At 46.7% G+C, this 17,348-nt stretch overlaps 1 protein-coding gene across 1 annotated transcript in view; it reads left to right on the top strand.

Moving 5' to 3' along the window:
* LOC136572952 (alcohol dehydrogenase 1-like) overlaps positions 1-17,348 on the top strand; it is a 79,175-nt gene that overhangs the window by 34,500 nt on the left and 27,327 nt on the right. Inside the window, exons 7-8 of the mRNA XM_066573997.1 lie at positions 3,493-3,628; positions 3,710-3,848. Of these exons, the coding sequence (XP_066430094.1) occupies positions 3,493-3,628; positions 3,710-3,848 (275 nt within the window). The remainder of the gene's footprint in view (positions 1-3,492; positions 3,629-3,709; positions 3,849-17,348) is intronic.

The raw sequence follows: 17,348 nt of genomic DNA, 5'->3' as shown, positions 1-17,348 counted from the left end.
GTCTATTCCTTTGTCTCACCAGTTTCCTATAAACGTTAAGGGGGGTTGTCCAGGACCCACATGTGTAATTAATTAAACTAATACACTCAGCAGTAACATTTTTCTAATATACTTACCATTAAATAGATGCCCCATTCCGCCAATTCCAGCAGCAGTCATGCTGTCAAAAATTATGAACTTCTACTGACATCATGTACACTACCCAGGAGCCTCCGTGGCTTGGTGTGTATGTATACAGGGATTGCAAACTTAAACCTCCCCAACTCAGAGGTCTCTAGAGGGTGTTCTGCTACTCCAAATGAGACAAAATTCAGGCAGCGGCTACTTCCGACAATGCCCTCGCCATTTCTGAAAAAAAATTGTAAATAAGGCGCCAATAGATTGGACTGTAGCAATGCAAAGCATGCTACAATTGTTCAATTTGTCTTTCTTGGTTTTCAACACTGTTCTCCATTCTCAAAACCATGTTTTCCAACGCTGAATGCAGTGAGTCAGCTTTAATAGCTAAACATGCCAAGGAATGCTGTCCTTCAGATATGACACTTATGCAGGTCTATCACAGTGGACCTGGTCCGCTACCACGCTTCTTACCATCAACTTTTTAAATAAAAACTTTTTTTTTATAAAATGGCGATCATATCATCTGAAGTATCCATTGTCTGAATTTGAGTTGGGAAATTTAATTTAAAATAAATATAAATCTAATTATTTGTATACGGTTACTTATTCCACAGCGCTTGCAGGTCATTTATTTATTACCCCCCAGCAAGCTGGGTACTCATTTTACCAACCTCGGAAGGATGGAAGGCTGAGTCAACCTTGAGACTTCCCCTGTATATTCTAGCAGTTGTATACCCTGGCGGTGAACCGTGAATGCGCATGCACCTGGGAAGAACGTCAGTGTGTGTGCAGTTCACCACGTTATACCCTGAGCCGCGTAGGCTCTTGGGTTGTGTATGTGATGTTAGTGGAAGTTTGCACCAACATGGAAATCAGTGGAATGGGTCATCTTTTTAAAGTTAAGTATGTTAGAAATAGGTTAGTGGTCAGTCTATTAGTTTAATTAACTGCACATGTGGGTCTTGGACAACCCCTTTAAATTTCTCTCTCCATACTTGCTAAGTTGACAACCCTTTGTGAGATTTTCAATGTCTCCCGTTGATACTAACCTTCCCTTACATGCTCTTGGAGGGAGATACCGCTGCTGCACCCCCTCTTCTCTATCCTCTTTCACTCGTATTTTCTATTTTTTACTAGATGGACTTTTGGTAATTGAGGATTTTTATGAACATGTAGATAGAGCCTAGAGACAGGACATGGAGAATTATCGGCTGCCGCAAGTTGAGCAAGATGCCGCATTCAATAATAAAAAATATTACAAAGTTTATATTCATATATACTGCCGATTAATAATTAAAAACGATTACTATGTAACGAATCATCCACTTTAAGGCTACACTTACAACAAAGTCCTAACAAATGCAATTGAAGTTTTTCTATCTTGATAAAAAACACATTTTTGTAGCTTAGAAATAATATATAATTAAACTAAAGCTTGTTTTGCATCCGAGGCCTAATCAAGGTCGCATAAAAACACGTAGCTTGAGAGAATAATTAAAGATTGGCGTTCGTACAAAAAGTAAGATAAAAATGTTATGGAAATGATTTATTCCCAGCTGTGTCTATTTTACATGCAAAACTTGGAAAAGTAAACTCCTCCAGAACAATGATGGCCAGGATGTTGTTACTAGAAACTGTTGCCAGGTCACTTAGGGACGTTGCCATTCGGTGATTTTTGAAAAACTTTGGTTCTATTTAAAAATATAAAATCAGGAGAACTTACAGTGTTACGCTTTCTATATAATTACTCTTCCTGTCCTGAGATATTGCAGACAGATTATAGGTTCATGCTGTTTGCTGTTCAGAGTCGCAACTTGGATAGAGTCTCTCTATCTGAGTCCAAGGTATTAAATAATAATGATCTTTATTTGTATAGCAGCAACTTATTCCACAGCACTTTCAAGCATGGGAGAAAGCAGACAACAATTACATGTGATATACAATAAATTTGAAATAGACGGGGTGGGGGTGGTACAGGGGGTACAAGGAGGAGGGAGGGGGGAGAACACAGGCAGTAGGGGAATTAAATGTGGAAATCAGTTATTAGAGAGCAAATGGGGTGGGGAGGTAAGGAGTTGAAGGAGTAGAGGTCAAATTCGATAAGGAGGGTGAAAGGTGTGGGGAGCCATAGGGAAGGGAAAGAAAATTTGGTATGCCTCCCTGAAGAGGTGAGTTTTTAAGGTGCACCTGAAGTTTCGTACATCGTCTGGATGCCTTGGGGTAGGGCATTCCAGAGAATGGGTGCTGCTCTGGAGAAGTCCTGGAGGCGAGCATGTTCCAAATGTTGGAATAAACAGAAAATCAGAAGCGGCGCTCCAATGGTGTATAACGAAGTTGCAATCAGGAACAGTTATAAAATGAAATAAAACTCACCGCAACTGAACCGGTCCTAATGAAAGGAAACCGGTCAGTTCATGGGTCCACTGGGGTGTTTCAAATCAATTGGAATGAAGTACATTGATGGTCCAAAGACATCCCCTAGGGGAGAGCAGCAGCGAGCGACTCCGAAACAGTGTTGTCAAGGAGGAGAGAAATGTAAAATTTAAAAGCAGAAAAACTCACTTAATGCGCTCCATCCAGCTGTGTCAACAGAATGAAAAAAGTCTTACTTGGTGTGGGGTGCCTTGGACTCCTGGCACCCCAATATCCAAAGAAGCAGGGAAACTCCAACGGTGCAGGGGTATATTTCATAAAACGATTTATTATATCCACTTACCCTTGTATGTATATAATAAATCGTTTTATGAAATATACCCCTGCACCGTTGGAGTTTCCCTGCTTCTTTGGATATTGGGGTGCCAGGAGTCCAAGGCACCCCACACCAAGTAAGACTTTTTTCATTCTGTTGACACAGCTGGATGGAGCGCATTAAGTGAGTTTTTCTGCTTTTAAATTTTACATGTTCCAAATGTTGTAGTTTCTGGTGTTGAATTTAATGATGTCCTACCTAGAGACATCAATGAGATTCCATCTTGATAACTTGCCTTACTTTAATATATTATAGACAGTGTGTGTCAAAGTTGAAAATGACTTGTACTTATTGGAGAAAACATGAACAACAAACTGATCACATTGTGTTCTAATGTGGAGACCAACAGTGATACGATGTAATCACTTTGCGGGAACCCAGCAGCAAATGTTTAATTCCTCTGCAATACCACCACAGAGGAACTTGCGCGGCATTTTGAAAGAAGACCAAAAAATGGATAGGAAATACGATTATCAAAAGGAAACCATTTCTTATGCAGCAGCACCGGACTCGGTGAAAGCAATGGGAGAAACTCTGCGATCTGCAAGAAATCTGCCACATGTGATTTATGTGAATATCCCTTTAGATGTCTTCTTCAATGCTCTCCATATGTTTCTACATAGGTTTCTGCACTACTGTCCAGCCACTTCAGTTGCGGCACCGCTGTGATGGTTGGAGTGGCTCCTTCAGATTCAACACTCTCATTTTCACCACTCTTGCTTCTTACTGGACGAACTGTGAAAGGAGCTATTTTTGGAGGTAACAAACACATACAGTTAGGATACAAAAATGCTGTTTTATTATATTGTAGAAAGCTACCAATCATCTTTTTCTGTTTAGGCTTTAAAAGCAAGGACTGCGTTCCTGAACTAGTATCAGATCTGATTGCTAAGAAGTTCAAAGTGGATGGGTTGGTGACTCACAAATTGCCGTTTCATGAAATTAATAAAGGGTTTGATCTGTTGCGTAAAGGTGAAAGGTATGTTTCAATTGCTCCTCAGATAAATATAGAATAATTTACCTACCATGTTTTTATATAGTCACTGACATTTAAAACAACTTGTGCTTATGTGATAGCCAATATGATAACTAGCAAATGTGAATATGATTTATTAGTGATGCAATATGATAACCTATAATAATATAATTAGTGATGCAATATGATAACTAGCAAGTGTGAAAATCCCTTTATTTACTTAGAATGGCATTTTTGTCCTGAAACATCACTCTAAAGTACTGGCCACCAGGGCTAGCCCTTCCCCCTAATTTGCTGTCCACTACCTGTTGTCCAATGATGCCTGTATCTAGTAACAGGGATAAGACCAAGAACAGTAAGTAGAGGAGGGTGATTACTCATACTGCCTATAAAAGTCTATAGGGAACTCAAACTCCATATATGCCACGTCCTTACACCCAGGACATACTACGTCATGCATACCACTACAACTTGAGATCTTCCATGCTTTACTACATTTTCTTACTGTCCTGGAAACTTGCAGTCATGTTACACTCTACATACATCATTAAGCAACAATTTCAATACTCTATACATTACACCACTGGCCACAAAGGGTTAAGCATCATCACTTTACAACATTCATTGTTAACTAAATAATCCTCCACCAGTTGCAGGATTAAGAATCAGTTTGCAAACACTCTATAAGCATTGTACATAAATGTTTAGGCTTAATTCCAATTAGTGTTCCAAAATGCTGTCAGCGGTTTGAGCCTCAATTAAGGGATGGCTTCTATTAGAAACAATGCATTCCCTATGATGTGCTCACACGTCCATGTTGTACAGGTGCGTGCCTGTAAAGATAGGACATGCGTGCACCATATGGAATGCACGCATTGTCTTCAATAGAGCCGCGGCTGCTGCTGGCGGCTCCATTTTAGACAGTGGTCTGCCGACACCCCTGAATAGTTTTTCAGGGAAGAGCTTTACATATAAGCTCTTCCCTGAAAAACAAAAACTTTAGTGTAAAAAGAAAAAAAAAAAAGAAAAAAATATACTTACCTGTCCGCCGCTGCCGTGTCCCTGCAGGGATGAAGAACCCCCGCAAGGAAAAAGAATTCCCTGCTGCACCTGCCACATCTGTGCAGGACAAGAGCCAGCTGGACTGCTGGCTGAGCGCCGGCAGCTGAAGAAAGGTGAGTATGTTTTTTTTTAAATTTTTATCACCTTTTTTTCATGTTTTTCAGGAAAAGGCTTATATTTAAAGCCCTTCCCTGAAAAACAATTACAGGATACTGGCAGCTGGATCCCCTACCGCAGCTGTCATCTGTGACAGCTGTGGCAAGGAATTCTTTATTCCCTGCAGGGATGAAGAATTCCTTTGCTGCATCTGTCACAGATGTGGTAGGTGCAGCAGGGAATTCTTTTTCCTCACGAGGATGAAGGAAACATACGCCGCATGCAGCAGATGTGTTCTTTATCCCCGCAGGGACATGGCAGCGGCGGACAGGTAAGCTTTTTTTCAGTTTTGTTTTTTTTTACACAAAAATTTTTGTTTTTCAGGGAAGAGCTTATATGTAAAGCTCTTCCCTGAAAAACAATTCAGGGTTGCCGGCAGACCATTGCCTTCAATGAAGCGGCCAGCAGCAGCTGCGGCTCCATTGAAGGCAATGCATGGACCGGTATTCATGCGTGTTTTTGCATGTACATGGGTGCGCACTTATGTACACACCTATGTACGCACAAAAACACGCTCATGTGAAGCCACCCTAACTCAGTGCTATCCAAATAACTAATGTCCGTATCCTAGCTAAGCTTCACAGCAGTCCTGCTGATTAACTATTATCCCTTTCATGGTGTGCATGCCGATTTTTCATAAGGCTGGCCTCAGTTGAAAAATCATGGTGGGAGGTTCGACCTCAACCACTGCTCTTCATCACAGTCCCATTCTGGTTGCCACTTCAGGTTGGGACCACAGCACTTCTGCTCTCTCTCAGACACCATCTTTGGCCTGCAATCATCAGGGTGCCTTTGGTCCTCCTGCATTGCTCTCCTACTGCTGGCCCCTCTTAGCTTCTCTTCTCTGTCTGCTGCTGTGTCACTCCTAGCTGTGATGCAGCCTTATAAGACTTTATAGTGCTCCAAGGTGCCTCAACCTTTCCCCAGACTTCAGAGAGAGGGTAGACTTAGCCACTAAGCACAGTCCCTGCTATTGGCTTTTTTTTCACAGCACGGATGTGCTAGCGCTGCATCAATAAGGGAGCAGAGTCTACCCTGAAAATAATGCTTGTAGAGCTGTATCACTGACGCTTCTATCTTCCTTGCTCCCTACTTCTGCTCTGTGGCAGGGCTCCCAACTGGCACTCTGATTGCCTTCACTGCTTCCCCTTCTGCCCATCTGAGTCTTGGAATGGAGGGATCAATACAAGGGAAATCCATCACCTCAGGTCACACATATAGGAAGTTTCCAAAGAAAATCATGCTTATATAAACCTACAATAGGCGATACCAATCTCAATGTCATGCATATAAGAAAGTGTTACCACGTAACCGAGGATCTGGAAATTCCTGCGCCCGATGCGTACGTTTCACCCTTAGCTTCGTCCATGGTCCCCCAGATTTCTAGATCCTCGGTTACGTGGTAAGACTTTACTATATCGTTCTGCTGAGATCCTTCTGCCTTAGAACATGCTGCTTCCAAATTGGACAGCATTATCAATGTGACAAGCTCCCTTTAAAGCAATACTCCATGTAAAAGCTGAACATATACCTACTGTCAGATCTGGAACTGTACATCTCTGCCACCATAGCCTTTGTCACATGGTCCCCAGGAGAACTACAGGTGTTTTCTGCCAATCATTTCTGCAGCCTGACTGCATGCTTATTTTCCAAACAGTGGGCTTTACTAAAACTTTTCTGCTCCACTAGTAAAATATATTTATTATTTTTCCCTAAAGGACTAAATTAGATATGGTGACAGGGGTTTCATATTCATTTCCTAGTAATATCATATCCTATCATGGTAGCAGAGAGTTTTTTGTTGCCCGATACAAAGGATTACCCCTTGAGCACAAAAGTGATGAGGTTTGTTTGAGTCGATCCTTTATTTATTCATGCCAAGCCTGCATCGGGTATGTTTACCATCTGTTGTACCTGTGAAATATGGGTAGTGATTGTAGGGAACTCCCATTATTTAGTCCTTTTTCACATGCAGTATTATACTAAATATTTTCGGCTGGTAGTGGTGATCACATGCCTGGTGTGGGGTATGAAGAAGTTGGTTAACTACTGTATATTGAAATGTTTTTGACCCATCAGAATAACTTTTTGCATGCAGACATAGTCAAGTTTAACTTAACTCTTAACATGTTAGGATAACTTTCTGTGCCAAAGTTTATTTGCCCTTCCAATAGAGTTTCAATTAGTAGTAGTTAGAGATGAGCGAACGTGTTCGTCCGAGCTTGATATTCGTGCGAATATTAGGGTGTTCGGGATGTTCGTTATTCGTAACGAACACCATGCGGTGTTCGGGTTACTTTCACTTCCTTCCCTGAGACGTTAGCGCGCTTTTCTGGCCAATTGAAAGACAGGGAAGGCATTACAACTTCCCCCTGTGTTGTTCCAGCCCTATACCACCCCCCTGCTGTGAGTGGCTGGGGTGATCAGGTGTCCGCCGAATATAAAAGTCGGCCCCTCCCGCGGCTCGCCTCAGATGCCGTGTGAGTTAGATGAGGGACAGTGCTGTTTGTACCGGAGCTGCTGTAGGGAAAGAATTGGTAGTTAGTGTAGGCTTCAAGACCCCCAAAGGTCCTTATTAGGGCCACTGAAAGCTGTGTGTTGGCTGCTGTTAGCAGTGGCAATTTTTTTTTCTTCTCAAAATCGCCTCTGCAGAGCGTTGCACCCGGCATTAGGGACAGAAGTGCTGCATAGGCAGGGAGAGTGTTAGGAGTGAGTGTAGCCTTCAAGAACCTCAACGGTCCTTTCTAGGGCCATATTTAACCGTGTGCAGTACTGTGGAGGCTGCTGTTAGCAGTGTTTTGCATTTTTTTTTTCTTCTCAAAATCGCCTCTGCAGAGCATTGCACCCTCCATTGATACTGCAGGGAAAGAATTGTGTAGGCAGGGCCACAACACAGTTATTATTCATTGAATATATGCAGTGCTGCCTTTTGGTGGAAAAAAACTGAAAATAATTCTATTTGTCCTGCCTCTGTCCGTCCTAAGGGCGGTGGACACGTGTCGGCTGCGTGTGCAACGTTTAAAAATCAGACGCACCCAGCTACGTTTTACTCCAGGCTTCGCCATTTGCTTTCCTTAATTGGGAAAAAAAATACCTGCTCTGCCAGAGTTAATAACTCTGCTACCCTCACGTTCTGTGCCACATTAGCAGGGACACAGCACAGTTATTAAACTTCTCATGTTCATTGAATATACGCAGTGCTGCCTTTTGGTGGAAAAAAAACTGAAAATAATTCTATCTGTCCTGCCTCTGTCCGTCCTAAGGGCGGTGGACACGTGTCGGCTGCGTGTGCAACGTTTAAAAATCAGACGCACCCAGCTACGTTTTACTCCTGGCTTCGCCATTTGCTTTCCTTAATTGGGAAAAAAAATACCTGCCCTGCCAGAGTTAATAACTCTGCTACCCTCACGTTCTGTGACACATTAGCAGGGACACAGCACAGTTATTAAACTTCTCATGTTCATTGAATATACGCAGTGCTGGCTTTTGGTGGAAAAAAACGGAAAATAATTCTATTTGTCCTGCCTCTGTCCGTCCTAAGGGCGGTGGACACGTGTCGGCTGCGTGTGCAACGTTTAAAAATCAGACGCACCCAGCTACGTTTTACTCCTGGCTTCGCCATTTGCTTTCCTTAATTGGGAAAAAAAATACCTGCTCTGCCAGAGTTAATAACTCTGCTACCCTCACGTTCTGTGCCACATTAGCAGGGACACAGCACAGTTATTAAACTTCTCATGTTCATTGAATATACGCAGTGCTGCCTTTTGGTGGAAAAAAACTGAAAATAATTCTATTTGTCCTGCCTCTGTCCGTCCTAAGGGCGGTGGACACGTGTCGGCTGCGTGTGCAACGTTTAAAAATCAGACGCACCCAGCTACGTTTTACTCCTGGCTTCGCCATTTGCTTTCCTTAATTGGGAAAAAAAATACCTGCTCTGCCAGAGTTAATAACTCTGCTACCCTCACGTTCTGTGACACATTAGCAGGGACACAGCACAGTTATTAAACTTCTCATGTTCATTGAATATACGCAGTGCTGCCTTTTGGTGGAAAAAAACTGAAAATAATTCTATTTGTCCTGCCTCTGTCCGTCCTAAGGGCGGTGGACACGTGTCGGCTGCGTGTGCAACGTTTAAAAATCAGACGCACCCAGCTACGTTTTACTCCTGGCTTCGCCATTTGCTTTCCTTAATTGGGAAAAAAAATACCTGCTCTGCCAGAGTTAATAACTCTGCTACCCTCACGTTCTGTGCCACATTAGCAGGGACACAGCACAGTTATTAAACTTCTCATGTTCATTGAATATACGCAGTGCTGCCTTTTGGTGGAAAAAAACTGAAAATAATTCTATTTGTCCTGCCTCTGTCCGTCCTAAGGGCGGTGGACACGTGTCGGCTGCGTGTGCAACGTTTAAAAATCAGACGCACCCAGCTACGTTTTACTCCTGGCTTCGCCATTTGCTTTCCTTAATTGGGAAAAAAAATACCTACTCTGCCAGAGTTAATAACTCTGCTACCCTCACGTTCTGTGACACATTAGCAGGGACACAGCACAGTTATTAAACTTAGATTATTCATTCACTAGAGGCAGTGGGGCCTTTCGTTTTCAAAAAAGGGAAAAAATTATATTTGGCTGCAGTCTTGCGCCAATTTATTAGCTGCCTGTGAAATCAAATCACTGGTAATACAGCATGCTGAGGGGTACGGGTAGGCCTAGAGGACGTGGACGCGGCCGAGGAGGCGGAGGGCCAAGTCAGGGTGTGGGCACAGGCCGAGCTCCTGATCCAGGTATGTCGCAGCCGACTGCTGCGCGATTAGGAGAGAGGCACGTTTCTGGCGTCCCCACATTCATCGCCCAATTAATGGGTCCACGCGGGAGACGGTTATTAGAAAATGAGCAGTGTGAGCAGGTCCTGTCCTGGATGGCAGAAAGTGCTTCGAGCAACCTATCGTCAACACGCAGTTCTGCGCCGTCCACTGCTTCAAATCCGAATCCTCTGTCTGCTGCTCCTCCTTCCTCCCAGCCTCCTCACTCCACTACAATGACACCTGCTCAAGAGCGGGAACACTCCCAGGAACTGTTCTCGGGCCCCTGCTTAGATTGGGCAGCAGCGGTTCCTCTCCCACCAGAGGAGTTTATCGTCACTGATGCCCAACCATTCGAAAGTTCCCGGGGTCCGGGGGAAGAGGCTGGGGACTTACGCCAACTGTCTCAACAACTTTCTGTGGGTGAGGAGGACGATGACGATCAGACACAGTTGTCTTGCAGTGAGGTAGTAGTAAGGGCAGTAAGTCCGAGGGAGCAGCGCACAGAGGATTCGGAGGAAGAGCAGCAGGACGATGAGGTGACTGACCCCACCTGGTGTGCAACGCTTACTCAGGAGGACAGGTCTTCAGAGGGGGAGTCAAGGGCATCAGCAGGACAGGTTGCAAGAGGCAGTGCGGTGGCCAGGGGTAGAGGCAGGGCCAGACCGAATAATCCACCAACTGTTTCCCAAAGCGCCCCCTCGCGCCATGCCACCCTGCAGAGGCCGAGGTGCTCTAAGGTCTGGCAGTTATTCACAGAGACGCCTGACCACCGACGAACAGTGGTGTGCAACCTTAGTCGCGCAAAGCTCAGCCGGGGAGCCAACACCAACAGCCTCACCACCACCACCATGCGCAGACATATGATGGCCAAGCACCCCACAAGGTGGGACGAAGGCCGTTCAGCGCCTCCGGTTTGCACCCCTGCCTCTCCCCCTGTGCCCCAACCTGCCACTGAGATGCAACCCCCTCTCAGGACACAGGCACTACCGCCTCATGGCCTGCACCCACACCCTCACCTCCGCTGTCCTCGGCCCCATCCAGCAGTGTAGTTCAGCGCACCGTCCAGCCGTCGCTTGCGCAACTGTTGGAGCGCAAGCGCAAGTACGCCGCCACGCACCCGCACGCTCAAACGTTAACCGTCCGCATAGCAAAATTCATCAGCCTTGAGATGCTGCCGTATAGGGTTGTGGAAACGGAGTCCTTCAAAAGTATCATGGAGGCGGCGGCCCCGCGCTACTCAGTTCCCAGTCGCCACTACTTTTCCCGATGTGCCGTCCCAGCCCTGCACGACCACGTCTCCCGCAACATTGTACGCGCCCTCACCAACGCGGTTACTGCCACGGTCCACTTAACAACGGACACGTGGACAAGCACAGGCGGGCAGGGCCACTACATCTCCCTGACGGCACATTGGGTGAATTTAGTGGAGGCTGGGACAGAGTCAGAGCCTGGGACCGCTCACGTCCTACCCACCCCCAGAATTGCGGGCCCCAGCTCGGTGGTGGTATCTGCGGAGGTGTATGCTTCCTCCACTAAAGCACCCTCCTCCTCCTCCTCTGTCTCGCAATCAAGATGTGTTAGCAGCAGCATGTCGCCAGCAGTCGGTGTCGCGCGGTGTGGCAGCACAGCGGTGGGCAAGCGTCAGCAGGCCGTGCTGAAACTACTCAGCTTAGGCGATAAGAGGCACACGGCCCACGAACTGCTGCAGGGTCTGACACAGCAGACCGACCGCTGGCTTGCGCCGCTGAGCCTCCAACCGGGCATGGTCGTGTGTGACAACGGCCGTAACCTGGTGGCGGCTCTGCAGCTCGGCAGCCTCACGCACGTGCCATGCCTGGCCCACGTCTTTAATTTGGTGGTTCAGCGCTTTCTGAAAAGCTACCCACGCTTGTCAGACCTGCTCGTAAAGGCGCGCCGGCTCTGCGCACATTTCCGCAAGTCCCACACGGACGCTGCCACCCTGCGCACCCTGCAACATCACTTTAAGCTGCCAGTGCACCGACTGCTGTGCGACGTGCCCACACGGTGGAACTCTACGCTCCACATGTTGGCCAGGCTCTATGAACAGCGTAGAGCTATAGTCGAATACCAACTCCAACATGGGCGGCGCAGTGGGAGTCAGCCTCCTCAATTCCTTTCAGAAGAGTGGGCCTGGTTGGCAGACATCTGCCATGTCCTTGGTAATTTTGAGGAGTCTACCCAGGTGGTGAGCGGCGATGCTACAATCATTAGCGTCACCATTCCTCTGCTATGCATCTTGAGAAATTCCCTGCAAACCATAAAGGCAGCTGCTTTGCGCTCGGAAACGGGGGCGGGGGAAGACAGTATGCCGCTGGATAGTCAGGGCACCCTCCTGTCTATTTCTCAGCGCGTACAGGAGGAGGAGCATGAGGAGGATGAGGAGGAGGGGGAAGAGACAGCTTGGCCCGCTGCTGACGGTACACCGGCTGATTGCCTGTCATCCTTTCAGCGTGTATGGCCTGAGGAGGAGGAGGAGGAGGAGGAGGATCCTGAAAGTGATCTTCCTAGTGAAGACAGCCATGTGTTGCGTACAGGTACCCTGGCACACATGGCTGACTTCATGTTAGGATGCCTTACTCGTGACCCTCGCGTTGCACGCATTCTGGCCACGACGGATTACTGGGTGTACACACTGCTCGACCCACGCTATAAGGAGAACCTGCCCACTCTCATTCCCGAAGAGGAAAGGGGTTCGAGAGTGTTGCTATACCACAGGACCCTTGCGGACAAGCTGATGGTAAAATTCCCAGCCGACAGCGCTAGTGGCAGAAGGCGCAGTACCGAGGGCAAGGTAGCAGGGGAGGTGCGTAGATCGAGCAGCATGTACATCCCAGGCAGTGCAACAGTCTTTAAGGGCCTGGACAGCTTTATGGCTCCCCACCAAGACTGTGTCACCGCTCCCCAGTCAAGGCTGAGTCGGCGGGAGCACTGTAAAAGGATGGTGAGGGAGTACGTAGCCGATCGCACGACCGTCCTCCGTGACGCCTCTGCCACCTACAACTACTGGGTGTCGAAGCTGGACACGTGGCCTGAACTAGCGCTGTATGCCCTGGAGGTGCTTGCTTGTCCTGCGGCTAGCGTCTTGTCGGAGAGGGTGTTTAGTGCGGCTGGAGGAATCATCACAGATAAGCGTAGCCGCTTGTCAACCGACAGTGCTGACAGGCTAACACTCATCAAGATGAACAAAGGCTGGATTTCCCCAGACTTCTGTTCTCCACCAGCGGACAGCAGCGATACGTAAGCAATACATAGGCTGCACCCGCGGATGGAAGCTACGTTCTCTCTCACCATCCAAAACGGGGACATTTCTGCTTCATCAATCTGTGTCTAATATTCCTCCTCCTCCTCCTGCTCCTCCTCCTGAAACCTCACGTAATCACGCTGAACGGGCAATTTTTCTTAGGGCCGCAAGGCTCACTCAAATAATTTTTCTGAACAATTTTTATAAGTTTCAATGCGCTTAAAAGCGTTGGAACTTTAACTTGAACCAATTTTTCGTTACACTGGGCTGCCTCCAGGCCTAGTTACCACTTAAGCCACATTAACCAAAGCGATTCACCTGCCATCTTGGTTGGGCATGGCCAATTTTTACTGAGGTACATTAGTACTGTTGGTACACCAAATTTTTGGGGCCCTTACCTACAGTGTAATCATAGCAATTTGTGTGTTCTTCGCCTGCACTCATGGTACAGAAAGGTGTGTGGGGTTGGCCTACACTTTAGCTACATAAATGTAACTTGGGCCTTGGCTATACTAAGGCTACTGAAATGGAACTAAGACTGCGCTCCCGCTATACTGCTGCTTCGGAATTGTTACTGGGGCCTGTCTTGAGTGCTACTATTGCTGACATGGAACGAAGACTGCGCTCCCGCTATACTGCTGCTTCGGAATTGTTACTGGGGCCTGTCTTGAGTGCTACTATTGCTGACATGGAACGAAGACTGCGCTCCCGCTATACTGCTGCTTCAGAATTGTTACTGGGGCCTGTCTTGAGTGCTACTATTGCTGACATGGAACGAAGACTGCGCTCCCGCTATACTGCTGCTTCGGAATTGTTACTGGGGCCTGTATTGAGTGCTACTATTGCTGACATGGAACGAAGACTGCGCTCCTCCTATAATGCTGCTAGTGATATGTTAGTGGGGCCTGTCCTAATGCTATGGCTGAAATGTTACGAATTCTGGGCTCTGCCTATACCGCTGCTAATGGTATGTCTCTGGGGTGTGGAAACAGAGGCTTCCCAAAGACATGATGGCGGCGAGGCCATTTCCCACCAACGCGGTTACTGTTAAGGTGCATATAACCACGGACACGTGGAGAGGACACGTAGTGCCTCAAAAACATCCCCCTCCTCCTCCAACAGGGAAAACATTCTTGGCAAATGCCTTTGCATTGGTTCGTCTGGTGGCAGTCCAAGAATTCCCCCCGCCACGGCCCACTTAATCCTGGCCGCATTCCGAAAACCAACAAAATACAACCGTGCTACTAGGTCCGCAGTCACCACCACATTACCACCAACGCGGTTACTGTTAAGGTACATATTACCAGTCTGACTGGGGCATGCAGACACCTTGACAGAATGAATAGTGTGTGGCACATAGGTTCCCCATTGCTATGCCCACGTATGCAGCTCCTGATGGCGGTGGCACAGGATTCTATTTCTCATTGCTTCTGTACAGCATTGTGGGCTATCGCCCCGCCCCTTTTAAAGAGGGTCGCTGCCTAGCCGTGCCAACCCTCTGCAGTGTGTGCCTGCGGTTCCTCCTCATGGCAGACGCACTTCTAAATAGACATGAGTGTGGCGTGGCATGAGGGCAGCTGAAGGCTGCGCAGGGACACTTTGGTGTGCGCTGTGGGGGGAGGGGGGGGGGCGGTTGGGCAGCATGTAACCCAGGAGAAGTGGCAGCGGAGTGTCATCCAGGCAGTGATTGTGCTTTGTTGTAGCTAGTGTGGTGCTTAGCAAAGGTATGCCATGCTAATGAGGGCTTTTCAGAAGTAAAAGTTGTTGGGAGGGGGGGGGGGCACTCTTGCCGGTATTGTGGCTTAATAGTGGGACCTGTGAACTTGAGATGCAGCCCAACATGTAGCCCCTCGCCTGCCCTATCCGTTTCTGTGTCATTCCCATCACTTTCTTGAATTGCCCAGATTTTCACACATGAAAACCTTAGCAAGCATCGGCGAAATACAAAAATGCTCTGGTCGCCCATTGACTTCAATGGGGTTCGTTATTCGAAACGAACCCTCGAACATCGCGGGAAGTTCGTTTCGAATAACGAACACCCGAACATTTTGGTGTTCGCTCATCTCTAGTAGTAGTATTCAAAGTATACTTGATAGTTCATCAATAGTTGATCGTTTGCTCAGGACTCAGGTGCCCACTGTCAGTACTGTAATACACAGGGTCGGAGCAGAAGCAGTTGGCTGTGCTCCCTGTGTACTCGCTGGTGCTGGTAATTGCAAGCTAGGGTCTCATTATCCTGATGACTGATCATCAATAGTATTTGCCTGTAGAACCTCTTTACGAAAACAATAACCTTTAAATGGCTTAAGATAATTTGTTGCAGGAAGGTGTCAGTCAGGTTAAACTTGGTTACATCTGTTTTTGAATCAATCTATAATATTATAGCAACTATATGGAGCCTCCTTCTGTGCTGTGTACAGGCCATCCCATCCAGAGTGACTCTTAGTCTCCTAATTCCTGATCATTGTAACAAGGCTTGTATAAAAAGTCTGACTTTGGCTTAAAGGAATGCTGTATTTCAGTAGGTGGCACTGTGGAGGTATTATTCCATCTCCCTTATTTGCATCTTAGTCTCCTGTAGAGGGAGACATAAGCTTTCCTAGAGGAAACTCATACATGGACTGACCTTTCTGTTCCATTAACAAGCCATAAGTTTTCCAGCACTTATCTTGAAAAAGATTTTAAAACAGCAAATTTGTTTGCTACGTGTTGAAAATTGCAAGCCTACACCCTGGAAACACATATTCTTTTCAACATATGTGATGATATACATGTGATATGTATGTGATCAGTTGCAATTAATGCCAAGAACAATATGTGAGATGCACTAGCATAAAGCTCAGAAAAAAAGAATTAGTGAACAAATCATCGGCTGCATGTGATCGGGTTGGATTCCGAATGCATACTTCTCTTTTTTCGTCCTCTCTTCTATCCTGCAGATAGTCCATACAACGAGCTGTTGCCTATGGGAGGACATATTTTTTTCTTTAAAATCCTACTTTTCTGCGCCGTCGCTAGGCGGTGACGTGGAATCTGCGACCTTTCTGCAATGTTTATTGCAGAAGGGACTTCGGTCAAACCACTTCCATTGACTTCAATGGAAGTCGCCTGCGCAGAATTTTTTGCTGTTAGCAGAAAATTGCAGCCTCTGTCCGCTCACGTGAGTGGACATCCGGATGCACTATTGGTTTGAATTGGTGTGGAATATCGCAGATTGTCCATGCGGGAGATGATCGTTGATTCCGCAATTCAAACCCCACCACATGGAGGTGGTCTAACATCAGAAACCCGACCACCAAAACTATCTCAGGAGTCTCTAAACATTGTTTATATTCCCATGATGCCAAAATTGATACCCAAAAGGTAACTGCACTCTAAGGGACCTTTAACACGGGATGGAATTAGTCCACATAGACATTTGCGCTTTGCAATGTTATCCCTATGGCGCTTGAATTCCGAACCTGTTAAAATCTGCACGTCTTTACTTCAAAACCGCAAGATTTAAATTCCCAACAAGATAGCTTTTTGCTGCAGAATTAACGACGTCTTGCAGAATTGTTATTGTGGATTTCTAACCTACAGGAGATTTAATTCCACGATTAAAGGGGTTGTCCCGCGAAAGCAAGTGGGGTTATACACTTCTGTATGGCCATATTAACGCACTTTGTAATGTACATTGTGCATTAATTATGAGCCATACAGAAGTTATCAGAAATTATTCACTTACCTGTTCCGTTGCTAGCGTCCTCGTCTCCATGGTGCCGTCTAATTTTCAGCGTCTAATCGCCGGATTAGACGCGCTTGCGCAGTCCGGTCTTCTTCTTTTCTGAATGGGGCCGCTCGTGCCGGAGAGCGGCTCCGTGTAGCTCCGCCCCGTCACGTGCCGATTCCAGCCAATCAGGAGGCTGGAATCGGCAATGGACCGCACAGAAGCCCTGCGGTCCACCGAGGGAGAAGATCCCGGCGGCCATCTTCACCAGGTAAGTAAGAAGTCACCGGAGCGCGGGGATTCAGGTAAGCGCTGTGCGTTTTTTTTTTTAAGTCCCTGCATCGGGTTTGTCTCGCGCCGAACGGGGGGCTGTTGAAAAAAAGAAAAACCCGTTTCGGCGCGGGACAACCCCTTTAAAGTCTGTAGAAAAAAATGCAAGAATTTCTGCAAGACGTTCCACAGTTCAAAACTCAACAAATCGGCTCTAATTGATACAATCTGCATCTA

This window comes from Eleutherodactylus coqui, chromosome 7 (assembly GCF_035609145.1).
Source record: "Eleutherodactylus coqui strain aEleCoq1 chromosome 7, aEleCoq1.hap1, whole genome shotgun sequence".
NCBI lineage: Eukaryota > Metazoa > Chordata > Amphibia > Anura > Eleutherodactylidae > Eleutherodactylus > Eleutherodactylus coqui.
The sequence above is the reverse complement of the archived record's forward strand: the minus strand, read 5'-3'. Positions and strand labels throughout refer to the sequence as shown.